Source organism: Quercus robur, chromosome 7 (genome assembly GCF_932294415.1).
Source record: "Quercus robur chromosome 7, dhQueRobu3.1, whole genome shotgun sequence".
In the NCBI taxonomy this organism is placed as follows: Eukaryota; Viridiplantae; Streptophyta; class Magnoliopsida; order Fagales; family Fagaceae; genus Quercus; species Quercus robur.
In genome coordinates, this window is record NC_065540.1 from 19,000,032 (window position 1) to 19,020,829 (window position 20,798).

The 20,798-nt window shown below is 36.7% G+C and overlaps 1 protein-coding gene across 1 annotated transcript; it reads right to left on the reverse strand.

Moving 5' to 3' along the window:
- Positions 1-14,067: 14,067 nt before the first annotated feature.
- LOC126692645 (uncharacterized) lies at positions 14,068-17,052 on the reverse strand. Its single transcript, XM_050388334.1, has 3 exons — positions 16,061-17,052; positions 15,314-15,859; positions 14,068-14,417 (listed from the first exon to the last, which is right to left on the reverse strand). The coding sequence occupies exons 1-3, from the start codon at positions 16,892-16,894 to the stop codon at positions 14,307-14,309; spliced, it is 1,491 nt and encodes a 496-aa protein (XP_050244291.1). The 5' UTR covers positions 16,895-17,052; the 3' UTR covers positions 14,068-14,306.
- Positions 17,053-20,798: the final 3,746 nt, after the last annotated feature.

Genomic DNA, 20,798 nt, shown 5'->3' on the forward strand with positions numbered 1-20,798 from the left:
TATAAAGGACTAAAGTAGTGGTGTGAATTATTGGACATTTCGAAGCTCTTTCATGCTGACGCGTTTGAACAGTGGGGAAATTTTGAGATTTCGGATTTAACAGAGTAAAGAGACCGAAATGAATCGTATAATCCTAAAAAATGAGACTATGACTGTGATGAGAAAGAGAGAGAGAGAGAGAGAGAGATCATCTGAAGTCCGTGTTTTTGGGGTTTAGCGCCACGTATGATTTCTTTTCTTTTACACTGTGGTCTGTGACTTGGGAGGATCCTTCTCCGTTCGACTCCTTCCTATTCGGCAAGTCCTTGTTGGTTTGAACGTTGAAGTTGTTTTGATTCATTTAGACTAGGATCCTCTCCTATTCCTACGGGAGAATTTTATATTTAAAGCTATATTTGAATAAAGCTAACAAAATTAGTATACAAAACTTATTTGGAAAGTTAAAAATGATATTATATTTTTTTTTTACAAAATTTAGTTACAAAATTAGTTGTAGTCTTAAGTTATAATTTTATTTAATATCTTTTTTTTAGAGTTTCAACCTATGGCATTCGCTTTTGATGATAGCTCTTTATCATCAGACCAAGACATTAATTAGTTTTTTGTGTAGACGAGGATTGAACCCTAGATCTCTTATACAACTATCAAAAACTTTACCAGTTGAGCTAATTGGAACCATACAACTTTACTTAATATCTTGTGTGTGTGTGTGTGTGTTTATCAAATAAAAAAAAATTACTTAATATATTTTTATTGGAGGTGAATTTTGACAAATCCACCATTAGATTGCATCTTTTTCTTATATTCTTCATACTTGCAAAATTTCTAAAAAATTAAAGTTCAATAACTATGTCATCAATAAATTGTTTAAATTGCAAGTTTTTATAATTTAAAATTATACATAAAATATAAGATTATAGATTATATAGTAAATAATATCTGATTGGCACAAAATTTGACGTGTATTAAGAGCATAAAGAACATACAATTCAACAGTTAAATTTTTAAAATATGAGTATTGTTTATTTTATCGAGTAAGGTTGTAACATTAGGCTACAACTAATTTTGTAACTAATTTTTTTTTTCAATAATTTCTTGAAATTCAAAAGTACTAACAAATTGAGATTTAAGACTCTGTACTATTGTATATTGTAGTAAGTCATATATAGTTGTTATAGCCATGATAATTTCAAGTATAATAAAAAAAGTACGAATATAGTTTCAACTAAATTGTTTTTGCTTCCTAATTTTATTGCAATGTCATTTCATTTGATTTCAATACGGTAGCATTCATTGATACGTTGGATTGACTGAAAAATGAGGTGGGTTATAATGTTGACTTCAAAATATTTTACTCTCTCCGTCTCAATTTGTTTGTCATGAGGTAAACGCGATTATAGACCAAATGAGGCTATAGCCGTGTTTTAAAAATACGGTTATAGCCCTCGTTTTTTGTAGTGAGGTAACTATCTATAACTTCCTCAAGGTAACTACCCACCTAATTCAAAACTTTTCGAGATACACTAGATTAATACCACTTGTCACTCTATTGGCTTTAATTTTTACTAGCCTCACCACATGTACTACTTGCGTGTGATAAGACTTTTTTTTTTTTTTTTAATAGTGTCATAATTTTTCATCCATTCCAATTTGAGGTTTATACATTTTCTTATTAATATTACACATTTAGAACTACTAAAACAACCAAGAGTGTCATGAGGCTAGTTTCAAAAAAATGAAAAAATATTAGTGTATGTTTGGTAATTGTTTTTTCTCCTTATTTTTTGTTTCCAAAAACAATTTTCTATTTTTAAGACTAAAAAATTTATTTGGCAACCTAAAATGGACAGAAAACAAAAACTGTTCTCAAAACTCAATTCGTGAAGGAAACTGAAAACATGCAAAATGATGTTTTCAATTTCTAGTTTTCAAAAGTCAATGAAAACAACCATTTAATTTAATGAATCTATCACATTTAATGAGTTAGTATTAAAGTTCAAATCTTAATAACAACATATTTTAGTATTTTCTAGTTTTTTTATTCAAATTTTTTTTTTTTTTTTAGTTTCAACTGACCAAATGTGTTTTTGGTTTCAAAAATAAAAGAAAAATTTTTTTTCTTTATATTCCTAAAAACAAATTTTTGAAAATAGAAAACAAAAACTATTATCAAACATAACCTTACATGTTTATTTTGTAGCCAAAAAAAAAAAAAAAAAAAAAACCTATGTTTTTATTTTATATATATAATTTTTATTTTGAGAATAATTTATAAATGGATAAAGAAATTTGAAAATTATAAGGAGAGTGATCCTATTTTTTAGGCAATATTTTAATGAGAGTTAGAGTTGTATTTTATTTTTACCGAATTGTCATTTAGTTTTGTCTTTACTTAAATATAGGGGTATAGAGGCATTTTTAAACAACAACAACAACAAAAAAAAAAAAAAAAAAAAAAAAAAAAAAAGAGAATCCCAAATAGGATAAATCCTTTAAATAGTAGTATAGATTATTTTAATTAAATTACCACAAGCCAATTATGTCACCATCACATTTCCACACACTTTTGCTTGTTCTGCCATGTGTCTGATCAATAAATTAAATTATTTGGCACCAAAAATAATATTATTACAATTGTAAGGACTCAATTTGTAACGACCCCAAAATGATGTTGGGTTCGTACGTTAAGGGCCCAAACAATATAATTTGTAGAACGTGGGTTTAAAAGGCTAGGCCTTGATGACCGAACGATGGTTAGTCATGGTATTTGTGGTGGACACACAGGGACGAGCCATGGTTGTCCGTGGATCTTGCCCATCAAGCTTAATGTTCATATTCTTCCTTTTTCTATTTCGGGGTCCCCCCTCTTTTTTGGCGTCTAAGCCTTTACATTATATAGCCCTTCACGGTTGATCTTGATCCTCCATCTGTTGATCAGGCAGGTACCTATTCGAGTACCTGTCCCATCAGCCGCCTCCCCCTACTTTCTGTTAGTTGCAATAACCGAAACCACACTGTTCAGGAGTCTTTACCCATTAATATGGCCAGGACGTCTGTGGGCGCATTCAATAAGGAGGTGACGTCTTTTCCTTGAACCACTCCCACTCTAGACCCCCATGTGAGTCCTATTCTACTTGCCTTTTCTTCTGGGGGCGCTTCGGAGGCTACCTTGGACGACATGTCTCTCTTCCCTTTGAAGTCTCGGGATGCCGAGGACAGGGTCATTCTCGGCTGCATCTCTAGGCTGTTTGATCTTTCACCACTTGTCCTCGGCAACTACTCTCCTCGGCACGGACCCTGGGTCCTAATGGAAAGTGAATCGGGTCATAAGTTCTCTGGCCCTACAATAGCCCCTCAAAATCCTGCTGTCCGGATCCTCGGCCAAATAGGAGGGTTTTGATGACATCAGGCATCTGTCAAAGCTTGTCAATCCTTGTCACCTATCGGTTCCCGAGACTCTTTGTCTGCCTGAGACACGTTCCTAGAGCCTTTGGAAGGTGAAACGTGTCCTCATTAAATGCAGGCGGCTCTGTGCTTCCCACGTTCAACGGCGCGATGGTGATCTAACGGTGGAGATTTCCTTGCCTTTATGGGCGTGAAAATTCATGCAGTTATTTTCGATGGGAGGTATAAATGATTTTTGGAACTAATTTGTCACTTCACTTTTGCACTTAAGAGTTTTAACGCATATACCATGGATTCATCCAAACTTTCATCCAAATTCAAGTCTATCTCCAGCACAAAAAGCCTGTCCGAGGCACCTTTCCTCTTTTCTGTAAGTTCTCTGCCTTCATTAATTCGTGCTTTTTCTTTTCTAGGTTTATTTTTCTCTTGTTCCTTTCCTTCTCTCGTCATCCACTGAGTTTGCTTAGCAACTCTTAGAGATGGTTAAATTGAGATTGAAAAAATTGGTTGATACTGAAGAGGCGATTGAAAAGTTCATCGCCGATTATAGGATTCCCCCCAACATGAGTTTGAGGCACTGTAAGATAGGGGAGTGGCATCTTCTGAGGAGGACGGACGAGGTGGCAATTCCCATTCTCGCCTTCGTAGAGGGGGGTATGAGAATCCCCATGAGACTGATAATGAAGAGTTATCTTAGGCATTTCCGATTAGCTCCCACCTAGTGCGCTGCCAATATGTTTAGGATTCTGGGTTGTGTGGATGCCTTAAACGAAAAAATGGGGCTAAGACTAACCCTTCATGACGTAAATTGGTGCTACAATCTCCAAAATTTGAAGGGCAAATCCTACTACATGAAGACGAGAAATGATAGGGTTCGACTAATTCAGTGCCTCCCCGACTCCAACAAGAGGTTGAACAAGGACTTTCTTATCGTATCCGGGGAATGGCATGATGGCCTTCCATGCCCGATGGTGGAGGGAGAACCAGGTGGGGTATAGAAAGTAGAAGGGTGCCAATCCTTTGCACCATTTTTAATTTGATGTGGTTCGGTTACTAACCATGTACATGTCTTTCATTTTTTGCAGATCCAAACGCCTTTCACCGACACTTTCATCTGGTTAACCGGCTTGATTTGGAAACTATTCTTCAAGCGGCAGTTTTTGTAAATGAAGAGGATGGTCAAGTCAGAAGTCATTTGCCAACCTAAAGCACGTGATCAGCGCTAACCGTCTTCGGCTTCCAAAAATTACCGTAGTCGAACAAGGGTTTTTGAGCTCCGAAGGATCTCCTATCCCAGAGGGCATCCCATTGGTGAGTTCTTCGTCGTCTCATCATGCAGCGGAGGACGAAGGTAATTTGGGTCCGTCCGAGGAGGGTTTTGGGGCATTTGACCAAGCCGACCCATCCGAGAATCCTTCTAGTGATCTAGGTGACCCAGACTTGTCCGAAGCGGAACTGTTGTCAGTGGGAACATCCTCCTGAGCTGAGATGGGTCTTAAGAGAAAGCCCCCAACCAGCCTGTTCGACCTCATTGAGGGCCAGCCGGGGAAGGGTGCACAGGGAAAACCGCAATCCAATGCTCCGTCTCCACCACCTCAGCCCCAGCCCGTCCAGACTAGGTCATCCTCTATTAAGTCGCAGCCACAATCTCCCCGCCCCAAACTTTCTGCTCCTCTTCAATCAGCTTTGCCTCCTCTGGCGGAGCCCACTAACTCAAAGAGAAAGAGGAGTCCCAAGGGGAAGGAACCCATGGATGGGGGAAAATCTCAATCCTCTCAGGAGAGGGATGAAGCCCCGTGAGTTCAAAAACAGTTAAAAATTGGGCACCAAAGCAAGGGTAAAGGGATCGAAACCCAATCCGCCCAAAGCAAGGGGAAGGGGATCGAAGCCCAATCCGCGCTGAGCGCTTGGCTTCCCGCCCCAATGCTCCACGGGGAGCCATTGCTGGAAACTGCGTCCATGAGGGACCTTAGAAACGGTGATGGCGGTTATGTGGCCGACGTATTAGGGAGAACCATGCTGCTTCCTACTGATGTGGAAGAGTTAAAGAACATGAGGATGCAGAAGATTTTCCTTAGCGTGAAGAGGTACCTGGGTATGGTAAGACTCTTAAAACCTAAGGCTTTGTCAATTCTGACTCCTAGATTTTCATTCATAATATACTTGTCTCAATTGGCAGGTTATCCAAGCCACCTATAGGATGGAGGATGAAGTGAAGGGGCAGAGTAAGGCCGCCGAGGATGAACGCACCAAACACATAGATGCTGCGCGGACCCTCAAAGTCTCCAAGGCTGACCTCGCAAAGGCTAAGGAGGACTTAAAGGAGGTTACCCGAGAGAGGGATAGTGTCTTGGCAGGTTTAACTGGTGCCCAAAAACAGGCCGAGGAACAGATAAAGCGCCTACTCGATGCCGAGGAGCAATTGCAGATAGCCAAAAAGCAGATCAGCGATTTGAAGAAGAAATTGATCGTGGCAGAGAATGCTAAGGGCGTGGCGGAGTTTGCCCGGGACGAAACCGTGAGGGCCAAGCAAGAGGCTGAGTTTGCCAGAAACGAGGCCGAAGCTGCTAGGGACAAGGCCGAGGAGGAGGGTTACGAGACGGGGATGGCTGAAACCCAGGCCTCCCTTAAAGCTCAAATTCCTGGAGTATGCAGACTATACTGCTCTCAGGTTTGGAAAGAGGCCTTAAAACGAGCTGGGGTGGATACTTCGTCTGACTTGTGGAAGGCGGAGAGCATATTTTATCCTACAGTCATCCGTGAGACCGCCTCCGCCAGCTCTGAGGCTATGAGCGATCAACACGAGGCGGGGGTTACTCAGTCAGAAGCTGCATAGATCATCGTCCCTCCTGGCGAGTCGATTGAAGGAGGAGAGCCTCATGATGCGACGGAAGCACCTGGTGGTATGAATCCCGAGATGCCCAAAGAGGGTGCCGAGCCTACGGTCAGCGCTCAGATCCCTGATGCCGAGGAGCCAGCCATCCTTGTTCAGCCCCTACAGGAAATTCCCCTTACTGAAGTCCCCAAGAGCATCGAAACCGACCCTGCTCAGCCTTCCCAAGAAGGGGATGTCTCCCAGGGCCCCGAGGCTAGTCCTGCTCTGCCTTCCGAGGACGTGGACAAAATGACATTGAAGAAGTAGCAGCCCTAGCCAACCTTCGTATTTGTTTCCAGTTTAATTATTTAACTAGTTTTCCTTTTGTTTTGAAAACTTTATAGTTTGATTGTAGTTGAACTTATTAACCACATATATGAAATTCTTTTCTTCCTTTAAATTACATGTTAGTTGCCCTTGCTGATGCTTACTATTGTTACGGATCTCCTGATTTTTGAACTAGTTATCTTAACATGTATGAATGGTTGTGCATATGATATATTTGGGATCATATCCCGAAATTCTAACTTACCCGCACCCATAGGACGTTGAATTTGTGTCTGAACACACTTCTGGGGAGATATAGGCATTATTCGAGATGTCATGCATATTGTTAGGCCGAGCCTGGTATCTACATTTCTTTTAAATAGTTGGTTTCCCCATAGGTTCGAGTTCGAGGACCATGTAATACCTTGGTTCTGCCCAAAACTTAGATTTCTTTTAAGTAGTTGGTTTCCCCATAGGTTTGAGTCCGAGGACCATGCAATACCTTGGTTCTGTCCAAAACTTAGATTTCTTTTAAGTAGTTGGTTTCCCCATAGGTTCAAGTCCGAGGACCATGCAATACCTTGATTCTGCCCAAAACTTAGATTTCTTTTAAGTAGTTGGTTTCCCCATAGGTTTGAATCCGAGGACCATGCAATACCTTGGTTCTGTCCAAAACTTAGATTTCTTTTAAGTAGTTGGTTTCCCCATAGGTTTGAGTTCGAGGACCATGCAATACCTTGGTTCTGTCAAAAACTTAGATTTCTTTTAAGTAGTTGGTTTCCCCATAGGTTTGAGTCCGAGGACCATGCAATACCTTGGTTCTGTCCAAAACTTAGATTTCTTTTAAGTAGTTGGTTTCCCCATAGGTTCGAGTCCAAGGACCATACTATACCTTGGTTCTGTCCAAAACTTAGATTTCTTTTAAGTAGTTGGTTTCCCTATAGGTTTGAGTCCGAAGACCATGCAATACCTTGGTTATGTCCAAAACTTAGATTTCTTTTAAGTAGTTGGTTTCCCCATAGGTTCGAGTCCGAGGACCATGCAATACCTTGGTTCTGTCCAAAACTTAAATTTCTTTTAAGTAGTTAGTTTCCCCATAAGTTCGAGTCCAAGAACCATGCAATACCTTGGTTCTGTCCAAAACTTAGATTTCTTTTAAGTAGTTGGTTTCCCCATAGGTTTGAGTCCGAGAACCATACCATACCTTGGTTCTGTCCAAAACTTAGATATTTTCATTAAGTAGTTGGTTTCCCCATAGGTTTGAGTCTAAGAACCATGCAATACCTTAGTTCTGTCCAAAACTTATATTTCTTTTAAGTAGTTGGTTTCCCTATAGGTTTGAGTATGAGGACCATACCATACCTTGGTTCTGTCCAAAACTTAGATATTTTCATTAAGTAGTTGGTTTCCCCATAGGTTTGAGTTCGAGGACCATACCATACCTTGGTTCTGTCCAAAACTTAGATATTTTCATTAAGTAGTTGGTTTCCCCATAGGTTTGAGTTCAAGGACCATACCATACCTTGGTTCTGTCCAAAACTTAGATATTTTCATTAAGTTTGGGGGGACCAACCCCTCGGCCAAGGTGTGGGACGTTGATCTGACGTAGGAAGCCCCAAGAACTGCCCGTGCCACTGGTGCTTCGAAGCGCAGCCCCTAGTGAAACTTTATGTTAGGGCATAACAACGGGCCGTTGGAAGTGGTGGAGGGACTTTCTTGATTCACCGCCTGTGCCAACGCACAAGCCTTCCTACAGACGTCGCCAATTGTAAGGACTCAATTTGTAACGACCCCAAAATGATGTTGGGTTCGCCTGTTAAGGGCCCAAACAATATAATTTGTAGAGCGTGGGTTTGAAAGGCTAGGCCTTGATCACCGAATGGTGGTTAGTCATGGTATTTGTGGTGGACACGTAGGGACGAGCCATGGTTGTCCGTGGATCTTGCCCATCAAGCTTAATGTTCATATTCTTCCTTTTTCTATTTCGAGGTCCCCCCTCTTTTTTGGCGCCTAAGCCTTTACATTATATAGCCCTTCACGGTTGATCCTGATCCTCCATCTGTTGATCAGGCAGATACCTATTCGAGTACCTGTCCCATCAGCCGCCTCCCCCTACTTTCTGTTAGTTGCAATAACCGAAACCACACTGTTCAGGAGTCTTTTCCCATTAATATGGCCAGGACGTTTGTGGGCGCATTCAATGCAGAGATGGCGTCTTTTCCTTGAACCACTCCCACTCCGGACCTCCATGTGAGTCCCATTCTACTCACTTTTTCTTCTGGGGGCACTTCAGAGGCTACCTTGGACGACATGTCTCTCTTCCCTTTGAAGTCTCGGGATGCCGAGGACAGGGTCATCCTCAGCTGCATCTCTAGGCTGTTTGGTCTTTCACCACTTGTCCTCGACAACTACTCTCCTCGGCATGGGCCCTAGGTCCTAATAGAAAGTGGGCCGGGTCATAAGTTCTCTGGCCCCACAACAATTTTATAAAAATATATTAATAGTTCAACTAAATTTTATTACCAAGAGGGTTTCAAAAAAAAAAAAAAAATGATTACCAAGAGTTTTATTTTTTTAATTAAAAATTATTTATTTTAATCATCTACCTTTATTATTTTTAATAGTAAAAGGTGGATTTTACACATCATTCTTACATTATATGACTCAACCTAAGTGTTACATGTTATACGCCAATGGCTTTTAGGCCGATAGACACCACACCATAGATTGTTAATCATTTAAAATAAATAAATAAACTTCTCATAAATTTGTTGTGAAATTTGAGTAATTAAAATTTAGTTAAAGTAGTATCTTAAATTTCTTAAAACTTTGTTACTAAAGTTTCACTTAGAATAAACCATGTTAGAAAATGCAACATATTTGTAGTGATCTAACTCATTATCTGTATGTTTCGACTTTCAAATACACGCAGTAATATTACCCTGTGAAATAGAATCTGTTAACTCTTTGGTGTCACATTTCTCTCTTAAAAGATATAGTTCAATTTTTATTGCTTTATTTTACCATTAATTTTGAGAAACAGCGTACCTCCTATTATAAAAATTTAAAGTAAGATATAATTCAATTTTTATTGCTTTTTTTTTTTTTTTTTGATAACATCAATTTTTATTGCTTTATTTTACTATTACTTTGAGAAACAGCGCACCTCCTATTATAAAAATTTTAAGATATAATTCAATTTTTATTGCTTTATTTTACTATTATTTTGAGAAACAGCGTACCTCCTATTATAAAAATTTAAAGTACTTCGTATCAAAAAAAAAAAAAAAAATACTAATCATTCCAATGTGAAAGTATCAACAAGTGGAGCCGAACGAACGAACAGAATATTGGGGGGGCCCTACTTTTATTGTTGTTACTTAATTATGCTAACTTGAAAGGGAAGGGCTTTTCTTAAAAAGTGAAATAATAAGATATATAAAGTAGTAAAATATAAAAATGTATATGAAAGCACCCAGCGTGAAACGCAGCCTACACGAAAGATCCCTCATGTTGTGTCAAATATCTTATGCTTTCAATGCTACATAGCCTTGTCGAACACATTACTTTTGGAACGCAAGCTTGAAAGTGAAATGTGAATCATTTAAACTATCGTCATTGTCAATGACTCGATATTATATTTTCAAACTCTTGACTCTTGAAAACTTTGTTCCTCCCAAGTCCTAAACATTCAATTTTTTTGTTGTCATGTTCTGTTTTTTCTTTTTCTCTCTTTTTCTCCCCCTTTAGTTTTCATCTATTTCAGACGACAAAGTCAAAATGGTGAAGTCTAAAGCGTGTTACTTTATCTCTCATTTGTGCTTTTCCCATTGAGATACAAGTAAGTATATCTGAATTCACACAGATGAACACCGGTGATTTCTTTACTTAAAGGATTGAAAAAGAAGCCTATACTAAGACTTCAACTGGACCTTGGCCCACCACCATTACAAGAATTATATATTTTCTGCCTCTCAAGTCCAATGATTCCTGGTCGTGACGGTCAAGAAGACGACTTTGACCAACCATATACAGGGAAAAAAATGTACTAGGCGAGCTTTGCTCATTGATGTCCAACTAGAAGAATGGGTCCTTTAAGGCTTTTACTGGTTACAGAGAATTTTTTTGAAGGAAAAAAAAGTAATCTTGATCAAGGTGGCATTTCAGGTACCATCCTAGCAGGATCTTGTGCTTTAAACGTATTAATCTTGAAAAGAACATGGGAAAAAAAATAATCTTAATTAGTAAGAAGGTGAGTAATTATTAAGCACTTTCAGAACACAACAAGATTGTATTATCTCATTTCATAATGTTTACAAAAGATCCTATCAGTTAAACTCTTGATGGATTAGAGGAGGGAGAAATCATGTCACTGTATTCTGAGAATACCTGTAAAGTTTGCATTAGTTCTTCTTTTCCTATGTTCCTACTCCCTAAAATCTTGTGAGAGATGAATTATCATATTTCAATAGTTGAATATAGGAAAATTATTAGGTTCTCAATTAGGGGTGTCAAAGTAAGCCCAAACTCATTTGCTCATTTAAACTCACCCACTCTAATTGAACCCAAACCCACTCAATTATTAGTTGGGTTAAATGGGCATCAACCCAATTAAACCCCATTTAACCCAAAAACAATATACCCAAATTCAACCCAACCCTTCTAATATATAAAATAAAATAAAATAAAAACCCAACCCTCAAACATTTCAGTGTTTCACGAGGGTTTTCATTTTCAGATTCAAAAGCAAAACTTTTCTTTTCCCAAACAGTTTTCTGGGAAACCAAACACATCTTTACCACAAAGAAAAATCGGGAAAAAAAAAAATTTATAACTGATGACGTACATAGAATGGAGACAAGCCACAACCATGGCTTCACGGAAAATCGTTTCTCTCATATCTGAACACCGGAAAAATAAAAACAGAAATAAAAGTGACGCACTTGATTCAAAAGCGAAACATTCTTGGAAAATCAAAGACTTTCTATGGAATTATTTTCTGTAGAAACAAAAAAAATTTGTGGAGAGAAAGAACTAAGAATTTCCGTAAAAACCTTTCTAGCAACTGCTCACGACTCTGCTGCGAGATCTGAACCTTGAAGCTCTCGACGATCTGCCATTGATGGTGAAGCAAAGGGAAATTCGGCAAAACCCAAAGCCGGACCACCTTATCATCGCCAGCCGCATCTCAACCCCCCCCCCCTCTCTCTCTCTCTCTCTCTCTCTCTCTCTTAACCCAAATACAAATATCTGATTTTAAGACTTAAAAAATTAATTTAATTAAATTTTAAGAAATTATAAATTCAAAATTTTATTTTTAATTTTCTGATGTGACTTTTAAAAAAAATTAAAATGCTGATGTGTCATTTAAAAAAATGCAAATTAAAATATTTTGGTCATTTTTACTTTAGGGATATTTTGGTAATTTTGATAACTGGGTAATTGGGTGGGTTTGGATTTATCCATTATAATTGGGTTGGGTTGGGTTTGGGTTAGAAACAGTTAGTTAAATGAGTTTCAATGGGTGAATGAGTTTTATATACCCAACCCAATTATACCTACCCCAAACTCACCCATTTGACACCCCTGATTCTTATAAAACACCCTTAATGTAGTGTTCTTTCTTCTCACATTTAAGATGATTCCACCATAAATTTAATTGGTCGAAGCACTATGGATTATGTTGGCAAAAAATCAATGGTGAGCACAGTGTCTATATTAAATCAATATTGCAAGCTCTACATTAAGAAATAGGCTTTTGGAGGAGAAGTTTACGTTTTATCCGCCCATAGTGTATGGGTCCCTATGCAGGTCTATTGGGCCTAAAAATTGTCCAGTTCGGTATTCATTTTTTTTCTTACCCACTTCACATGACTACTACACAGTCTACACTGACAAGACTAGGCCGAAGACCCACCCCAAAGACTAGTTGCTTTTTTAGTTTTTCTTTCCCCCTTTCTCTGTCTATCTCTTTCCCTTGTACATTTAAATAACATTGTGACTAACATATAAATGCTAATAACCGCGTTCTTGCCTGTGTATCAAAGACCACCGCCTAACCTTAATATTGGACTACCTCTCCTTTCCTTAATCTTATTGAAGTGCTCGCTGGTAATTTCCTTGGCATATGAGCTATCATTTTTTCTGTGGTCATGTTTTCAGTATGCAAATCCAGAAAAAAAATGTACATACTCAACACACTTGTACATATATATGTATATTTGCATACTTCTTCTTGTGGTTATTAAGCTTGCTTTCTTATCTTTTGTTTGTAAAAAATATATTTGCTTTTAATCCGAGTTTTTTTTTTTTTCTTGGATGTGATAGGATCGTTATTTACATTTTGTAATTTAAATGCCTTCATTTTTCTTTTAATCATGAGGAGGGTTTTTTACTTTTTTTTTTTCGTGTGGGCTTAGGCCATATTTCCATGGCCTCGACAACATTGTTATTTATACATTTTGTGAAACTCTATCAAAAAAAATCTTTTTTATTTTAATAAACAAAATCCAGAGGAGGGTTTCTCCATGTGGGCTTAGGCCATACTTCAATGGACCCAACAGGATTGTCATTTACATTTCCTCATCTTTTTTTTTTTTTTTTTTTTTTTTTTTTTGAGGAACACATTTCCTTATTTAATTGTCATCATTTTCTTTTAAATTCTGAGGGGTTTTTTTTTTTTTTTTTTTTTTTTTTTTTAACAATATTTTTTTCATGTAGGTTTAGGCCATTTTTCCATTGACGTGGGCTAAGTGAATATTTTCCATGGCCCAACAAGTTTGTTATTTACATTATGACGTGTAATTAAATGCCAACTTTTGTCTGTTATATCCTCAAGAGGTATTTTTTATGTGGGTTTAGGTCATATTTTCCATGGAGCCGAAAAGTTCATTATTTGCATCCTAACACTGTAACACATGCGCATGCATGACGTGTGTGTCTATATATATATATATATATATATGTATATTTGTGTTACTGTTCTCAAATAGCATGTCATGCATATCTTTTAATGAATATTTATCTTAAGTTTTTGTAATATCTTTTTTTTTTAATTAATATTTGACTATACTCTATTTTTATTAAAGAAATGACATAATAGTAATTTTGGTAAAAAAAAAAAATTTTCCATTTATTTGATTTTTTTTTTTTTTAGAGAGAGTTTCAATTTATGGTGTCCACTCCTAATGATAATTCTTTATCATCAGACCAAAACACTAATTAGTTTTTGGTATATGCGGGGGATTGAACCCCAAATCTCTTATTTAACCATCATAAATTTTACCAATTGAGCTAATTGGAACTCGCATTTGATTATTTCTATTCAACAACCAAAAAAAAATAATTTTTCATTTTGATCCCTTTCTTTACAAATATCAAAACAATAGAGAAATAAATATTTAATTCATTTCCATTTATTCCTATGATATTCTATCGATTCCATTTCTTATAAACTCTCAAACATAATGTTTTACATTAAATACGTGTTTTGCATAATATTCTCCGTGGAAAAAAAAGAGTAACATATAATATAGCCTATATAGGTGTCGTGGAAAATATAAAATAGAAAACTCAATATAGTTTCAAAACATAAATATATTGCTAAATTTTAAAAAAAATAAGGACAAAAGGCTAGAATTCCATCTACATTGCCATCAGGAATTGGACTCAATGATTGTCTTCAGTCATTGTCTTGGCACTTCAAAGAGTCAAAAGTATTTCACTATCTTCAATACGTGTTGACATATTCTTCTATCATCTATGGAGGAGTTACACTCTCAAATTGATTGCAGCTTCTAATGTTGACCTGAATCCCGCTTTCTACCCCGTCTGAACCGTCGACGACCTCGCAGCATTGCCTACGTGGTGCCTGCTCATTAGACACTCATTCAATCAATCTCCATATGTGTTAGTGAATAGGCACTAATTTTTCTTTTGTGTAACAGTATAAGTAGGTCATAAATCGACTAGTAGAGATAAATTTCCACAAAATCAAACCAGACTATTCAAAGTCTTACTCATCATATATTGCACCGATTGCGCATAGAAAGTAGCACTAGACAACAACTTTGCAGAGAACTAAGGTGTCGCTTTCTCAAGAAAATTTTCTAGTTTGTTTTTTTAAGGGAATTTTCTAGATATTTTGAAACGAAAAGCAATTTCTTCTCTTTGTTATGCACTCATTTTTAAACAAATGAATTCAAATTTGTTACATTATTAATATTTAAACAATGTTGATTATCATTATTTTGATATCTATTTAAATTATTGATGTGATAATATATAAAATTTAATTCACTAATTTCAAAATAAATAGAGAAAATATACATGTCTAAGTAACATTTCCCAATTAGGTTCTACATATAACAAGCTATACTAAGGAAAGCAGCTAATCATTTAATCAATAAAACATGATTAGGCAGAGGTCCTCCAAATACAGAGGTCTACTAAAGAATTTAACTATGAAAATCATCTCAAGGGCTCACCAAATCAATATGCAATTGATAAATTAAACCATTTATCCAATTTACTTGCTAAACTCCAACTTCTAACAGTCTAATTTTTTTTATTCATAGTAAATTCATTTTTATATGAAGCTATCATTCACATTATTTATATTATGTATCAATTATAACAATTATTTCCATTTGAGTCCTCAAAACATTTGATTTGTTTTGGAGTGTATGTGCAAAATTGTGTTGATTAAAGTGTGTATAAAAAACTCCCCTCATTCTGAAACGCACTCATAGAAACAAAAGTATTCACCTGATTCCACAAGTCAGGGTTGAAACTTGAAGCCGAGACGTTGAAAGATGGAACGATCAAGGCAGAAGCGTAGTCAACACGGCCGCACCCAATTTCCGAATCTTCAACATGCCTTTTATACGTTGTGAGTGATTGACTCACACCAACTCTCTGAACCCGATCCAAGTAATACAAAACCGGTTTTTTACACTGGTCTGTACTGACTGGCCGTGTATTAAACGTGAAGGGCTTTTCACTCGAGGTCCTAAACGTCTGAAATGTCAGAAATGCAGTTTCGAGCTCCTTAGCCGTTATCAACGATGGATATAATTGGACATTGTAACCCCAAGACACCGATACAGACCAATTGCGTTTCAAGTCGTAACAGAAACTTTGTTGCAGGGTTCGACTTGGGTCCATATTATAAGCACTGATTAGCTTCTTGAACGAGTCGAGCTGAGTCAGGTTCGGAAATAGTGTCTGGATAGAGTCTAGGTGGTGCAGGGTGACCAATGGTGCTAAAGGGTGTGCAGCTAATAAACCATATGGGTTCCCTTTTATGTCAACCTGTAATTAATAGATGTTCAATCCTAAAATAGTAGGGGCCAAAAATTATATCTCTAAGTATCGAAATCAAGACATAATTGCATAGTCAAAAAACCAATAGCTCAACTGACTAGTAAGATGTTTTCAAAAGAGATATCCACAATTGAAATTAAGGAAGTAATTGCATAAACATCATGTAAAGGGAAAGGGAAAGAATGATACCTGATGAAAACCAAGCTCTTTGGTGAGTGGTACGCCAATCTCACTCAAACAAGCTTGGATCTTTTGATCAGAGCCGTACAAATTCGCGTAACGATCAATGCACCCATCTAAAATCCTAACAAGCTTGGCGGCCAAAGGATAACTAATGGCGAATCCACCGCCTCCATAGGCCATTGTATAAGAGAATACAACATCTTGTTCCACACTCTCTGAATTCCCTCCGATATAATACATCTGATTATGATCATATTTCGATAACACAGTAAGCAAGTTTTCAGTGAAAAAAACAGTATCATCGTCTCCCATCACGAACCACCTCACGTTGTTTAACCCCAACTCAAAGCTTTCTTTCACAATACGGGCAAGCCGAACCGCCGAACGCGAACCATACCAGCATGTGTACTTGAACCTAGATATGTCACCGGAGACTTTGTACGGTGGTGAGGTCTTTGGCCAAGTAACATTGTCTGGAGGCTTCTCATCGAGCCAAACGAAGCCGCGAGTGATGTTAGGCTTCCACCATAGCTCAGTGTAATTCTTGCGCTTGTTCCATGTCTTTGTCGACCCTGCGATGCCAAACACGATATGGGATATGTTTGTATTTTCGTACCCCGTGGTGATATTACTGTTTGTGAATTTCTGGTTCACGATCATTCGACGGCAGTGGGGGCAACCCTGTGTTTGGCTTGTGAAAGCAAAGTAGAAGATAAAGGAGATGGATGCGATGGTGCAAAAGAGATAAAAGGCACATGTAGAGATGACTCTGATTGTTGGGATAACCAGGAACTTCCATGCTTTGAAGGGGTCGTGAATTATTATTCTTGTACTAGACATCTCTCTCTACAGTGGGAAATGAATTCCTATAAAAACAAACACTACTCTGAAGAAAATATATATTATGAGGGAGAAGAAAAAAAAGGGGGGGATTTTTTATTTGGAATAGAAGTCAATCCCTCAAGAATTGCTTAGCAGTTGAAGCACATGCTAGTTTGTTGCCAGAAACGTTTCCCTTCGAAAAAGGGCAGGATAAATGCTACTCATCTCTATTTAATATGTTGAATAAATATTCTGTACACACTATTTTTTTTTAGATTAAATTGCAATTTACACATTTGTAATTTTAGATAATTTTGATTTTTTTCTAAAAATTTCAAAATTTGGATACATATTTTTAGTGAGCGTTTGGATCACATCCACGTTTGGACGTTTTGCATTTTAGCCCCTTTTTTTTTTTTGGACCAACGCCTGGTGCACTGTTCATGGGACATGAACAGCGCATCAAGACATATGAACAGTGTTTTTTAGTGTGAACAGTAACCGGAAATTATTTTTTTATTGTTTTTAGTTTTCAGTTTCTAGTTTTCAGCAAAATAAGCAGTATTCAAACGCACCCTTGATAATACTAGCTTGTAACTTCATGCATATGCATTGATACACTTAAAGATATACAATAAGATGCATAATACAATTTCTATATATATGATTTAAATATTATTGATAATCATTTTTATATTTTATTAACTGTTTAAAAAAAATTTGTCAGTATATTATTAGGTATAAAATATAAATTGTATATGTTTTTTTTTTTTAAATTATTGTGAAGCACATATTTTTTTTTTTTGCAACTCATTTATTCTAGATTCGGTGGTTTTTGTACTTAATAACTTACTTTGATGAATATTTATGATGTGCTCCCACCTTTAATTCTTAAATTAAGAAATAAAACTTTTTAAGAATAAATAATTTATAACACATGACGCAAAATTTGAATTCCAATTTGAAATTCTAATTTGAGTTTCTCTTAACTTTATCTATTATATATATATATATATATAGATATATAGACTAGAGTGATCATTTATTCTTTTAATTCTAACTTTTTTGCTGTCACTCCACTTTTTTCTGCCATTTATCTTTATTTTTTGGTCCCATAGTTAAACCTAATGTTCAAACTTCAATTACTTTTCTGAAATGGGTTATAATCCTTTTAACTAATGTTCAAACTTCAATTACTTTTTTGATATGGATTATAATCCTTTTAAGTATAAATAATGGTTCGAATTTATTTGGTAATTTTTATTTTTAACTTCTTTTCTCTCATCTCTTTTTTAAAACATAAAAAATCTATGGATTTTTTTTTTTTCCAAAACTGTTATTTGAAAAATCCAATAAATAAGGAACCAGATACCGCTGCACCTAATCGTAACATTGATGTTCCTGTGTGGACTGGACTCTCTTCTTCTCCTTCTTTTATTTTTATTTTTGTTAATAAAAAATTGTTTTTTCTGGGTCAAATCAATAATTCTAACTTTTGTACTGCCACTCTACTTTTGTCTGCCACTTTAATTTTTTTTTGCTTTTTTTTTGTTTGAGAAAATTTTTTTTTCCTTTGTCCTATAGTTGAAGCCGACGTTGAATTTTCTTTTAACTAGTTAGGCAGTATTTTTTTTTTTTTTTTTTTTTGAGAAGGTTAGGCAGTATTTTTAAGTCACGTGTTTGACGTTGAAAAAAAGTACTGTAATAATTAAAATCAATTTTAGTTTTTATTTGTATTATAAAATAGAGATATTAATGATTTAATTTTTAAAATATATAAAGATTTATATTAATTAAAAGAGATATTAATTTTAAGAATTTTGATAATTATATCATAAAAAGTTAACCTCATTCGTTTAAGAATTTTGATCAACCACAAAGTTAAGGTAGTTATTTAACATATAAATATTTATTTAACTATAATAGTTTTTTAATACCTACTTGCTAAAGACAATATATCTTGTAAGGTTGAATTTATTCAACCATCTAATTGGCTTTATTCCGTGCCAAATTTGCTTGTAATTCAGCATTTAGTAACCCTGTATTTAGGTGGGTTTGTTGTAAGGGTAGTGAGTGAGATAGAGTGAAGATTGCTCAAGAGTGTGCAAGAAAAACAGAGTGTCGCGGCTGGGACTCGCGGGTGGACTCGCGGCTGCAAGCCGCCAGAAGTTGCACACGTGCCAAGCATGCTGGAAGATGAACAGTCATGCTAGCTGGAGCACTACAGGACAAAACAGGACAACTGGCCATACGGTTATCTAGCGACTGGATCTCGCGACTTGGTCAAGCCGCGAGCCACCCCTGTTTTGGCAAAACCTGACGTTTCACATTCCTCTCCACTCTAGTATAAATACCCCTTTAACCCACGATTGAAAGAGAGCTTCCAGAGAGAATTTTGAGAGAGAAACTCTAAAGAAAAACCAGATTGTTTTACCCACAATCTATACCTTAGAGTCTCTTCAAATTCCCTCACTCTCTTCCTCTCCATTGTCAAAACCTTGAGAGGCATTATACCAAACCTGGTTCTCACCATTATCATCTCTGTGAGACAGTCGTTTGGAGTTCTGGGAAGCAGTTAGGAAGGAGCCAATCTTCATTAGTTGATGCTATGGTCTAGTAGCGAAATCCGGGAAGTTAGAAAAGAAAAAGATTCGGCGCAACCTCGTTGGAGCAAGAAGCTTGGAGGGCTTAGGTGCACTGGGTAGATTAGGCTTGGAGGGTCTATTGCTGTCCTTGTATCCCAACTGTATTTTCTAGTGGATTGATTACCGCTTGGAGGGCGGCGGAGAGGTTTTTCGCCGAGGTCTTCGGTTTCCTCTTCGATAACACATCGCGTGTTGTCTTTGTGTTTGCATCTTCCTTCCTCTCTATCTTTGCTTTTATATTATCTGCAGTGATTTTATTATGTTATGGCTTAGATAGTTTTTAACCTATTTCACATTATAGCATATGTTAAGTTTCCGCACACTTGTTGTTTAACATATTGCTTGTGTTGGTTAAGTTAATTTTTGGGGGTCTAAACGTTCAAAAGTGTATTGGTACACGTTTTTGAACTTTCAATTGGTATCAGAGCGGGTACACTGCTGTTGGTTTCATTACCATTGTGTGATCCTTGACTCCCTTTTGAGATGGATAGGTCTCAATCCCTAAATGCCCCTCCGTATTTTGATGGTAGTAATTATGCTTTTTGGAAGGTTCGTATGAGAGCTTTTCTGTGTTCTATTGATGAATCCGTTTGGGATGCTGTTGAGATTGGTTGGACCAAACCTGAGGCAGCCAAATCCACATGGGATAAGGCAGCACTTGCTGCATCTAATGCTAACAGTAAAGCACTCAATGCTATTTTCTGTGGTGTGTCTCCAGATGAATTTCACAGGATTTCTCACATTACCATTGCCAAAGAAGCATGGGAGATTCTGGAAACCACTTATGAAGGCACGAAGAAAGTGAAAGACACCAAGTTACAAATGCTGACCACTCGGTTTGAGGAGCTTAAAATGAGTGAGGATGAGTCTTTTGACTCTTTCTATGGGAAACTAAATGAGGTGGTTGTCAGTAAGTTTAACTTGGGGGAGAAAACGGAGGACTCAAAGATTGTAAGGAAGATCCTTCGATCATTGCCGGAAAGTTTTCGTGCTAAAGTGACAGCCATTGAAGAGAGCAAGGATCTTGACGACATCAAAGTACAGGAGCTGGTTGGTTCTCTGCAGACTTATGAGATGTCGCTGCCCAATCAACGGAAGAGTAAATCCCTTGCTCTAAAGACCATTAATGAGAAGGTGGAAGATCAAGACTCATCGGGAGAAGATGTGGTTGACAAAGATGTAGCCTATCTTGTTAAAAATTTCAGAAAGTTTTTGAAATTAAAAAATAATGGCAAATTTGATGATAAGAGAAAATTCCAAAATTCTGGAAGGGAGAA